Genomic DNA, 1,681 nt, shown 5'->3' with positions numbered 1-1,681 from the left:
GGGAGAGAGTTTCGCCTCAGTCACATGCACCATTATGCATCTCATTATGCTGGCCTTTGTCTTTTAGGTGTGATTTTCTGCATTAGTAACAATAATTTGCTCTTCCTTGCATAGAGCCATAGAGTTGTTTCAGTGTCTCAGAAAATTTTAATGAATATTTATTTTTATGTAAGCAAGTAAAAACAATGATTTTTCACATCTGTTTGAAGACCTCTAACTACAAGATCTAGTTCTTAAAAGTTATGTAACCAAATATTCGGTGCGTTTTTCATAGTTATTTTAGTGACCTCAAAAATGTTTATTTTTCACTAACCACGCATAAACATATCTTTCTCAAAAACATAATCTTGTACATAAATGTCGCTAACGTATTATTGTAGCCCAGCATGTGCTGTTTACAGTGTTATTTGACTTTAGCCACGTTTATGTTTAGAAGCATCTGAAAAAAGACTAATGTCAGGGCACATCAGAACTTCTCCAGTCCCCCAAAACATCATCAGACCCCAGAGGGTTAAGCTGAAAACCTATTTTACCCAGTGTAAAGTTTTAGGTTCTAATATAAATTAGAGATTTACTGTTAGACATCACATTTGATGAGTGACCAATGTTTATGTACAGAAATCACACAAAGTGAACAACTGTGTAGGGTGGTACAGAAATTGTTTTATTGAAACTCTAGTACCAAGAGTCCATGATACGCCTCATGCTCATGAACCTCATGCCACCATAATTGCTGAAGTTCCTGTACTGTCCAGGCCCGAAGTGCCACATCCTGCCTCTGTAGTTGGGCTGGTCATAAAAGAGCCAGTGGCCGTCCATCACATGGCAGGACTGGCAGTGAGACATGCGGTAACGGTCCATGATGTTGTCACAGTCATCCATCATCTCGTACATCTGACCCATGAAGTTGTCCCTCTCGTAGATCCTCATTCTGTAGGATCCCCTGTACTGTAGTGAAACAGAAGTCTGTTATTTTCAAGTTTATTAAGCAGAAAACTTTACCCTCAAACATGCATTCTTCTGTATCTTATATAAGCTTAACATTGGGCTCACCATAGGGATCATACGGCAGGACCTGATGCAGTTGTTCATTCCAAACATAGACATGTAATCAGCATACTCTCCCCTCCTGAAGAAATATCCACTTCCCATGTAGTTGGGCTGATCGTACATCATCCAGCAACCACTGTCCACTCTGCAAGAGTGACAACGGCTCATGTAGGAGGAGAAGTCACCACAGTCGCCCATACACTCATAAGAGCGACCCTGGAAGTTTCTGTCCTCAAAGAAGGTGACCTGAAAAATTAAAATAAAATATTTTTGTTATAAAAAGTTAAATAAAGTAAAATAATTTTGTAGTTTCATTGTATGGAGTGGATGTTAGATTGAGGTTTACCTTCATGTTTGCACTGAATGATCCTCAGTGGTTCCACAAGGGAGAAGCTGATTCTGGCTGTTGACTGACTGCTGTCACCTGTCCTTTTATACAAGACCAAGACTAAAGACTACACAGTCCCTATTGTTACATCCCTATAGTTCCTGACTATGCAAGTTGGCATAGAGACCTTTCTAGCTAGTGCTTGGTATGTAGTTCTTAGTACTCTGACTGATTTATTTTGGATTTTTGTATGCATTTATGGTACTCTTTATTGTTGTTGTGAAAGTACATATAAATAAAAAG

The 1,681-nt window shown here is 38.8% G+C and overlaps 1 protein-coding gene across 1 annotated transcript; it reads right to left on the bottom strand.

The window, feature by feature from the left end:
* Positions 1 to 675: 675 nt before the first annotated feature.
* LOC130234622 (gamma-crystallin M2-like) lies at positions 676 to 1,402 on the bottom strand. Its single transcript, XM_056464864.1, has 3 exons — positions 1,397 to 1,402; positions 1,054 to 1,305; positions 676 to 948 (listed from the first exon to the last, which is right to left on the bottom strand). The coding sequence occupies exons 1-3, from the start codon at positions 1,400 to 1,402 to the stop codon at positions 676 to 678; spliced, it is 531 nt and encodes a 176-aa protein (XP_056320839.1).
* Between the last annotated feature and the right edge of the window lie 279 nt (positions 1,403 to 1,681).

Source organism: Danio aesculapii, chromosome 9 (genome assembly GCF_903798145.1).
Source record: "Danio aesculapii chromosome 9, fDanAes4.1, whole genome shotgun sequence".
NCBI classification, from domain to species: domain Eukaryota; kingdom Metazoa; phylum Chordata; class Actinopteri; order Cypriniformes; family Danionidae; genus Danio; species Danio aesculapii.
This window is presented reverse-complemented; position numbering and strand designations above follow the sequence as displayed.

What these genes read in the sequence shown, in the direction of transcription:
- LOC130234622 (XM_056464864.1), bottom strand. An exon ending in CCTGCCGTATGATCCCTATG is followed by an intron (nt 949 to 1,053) that starts GTGAGCCCAATG and finishes GTTTCACTACAG; the next exon opens with TACAGGGGATCCTACAGAAT.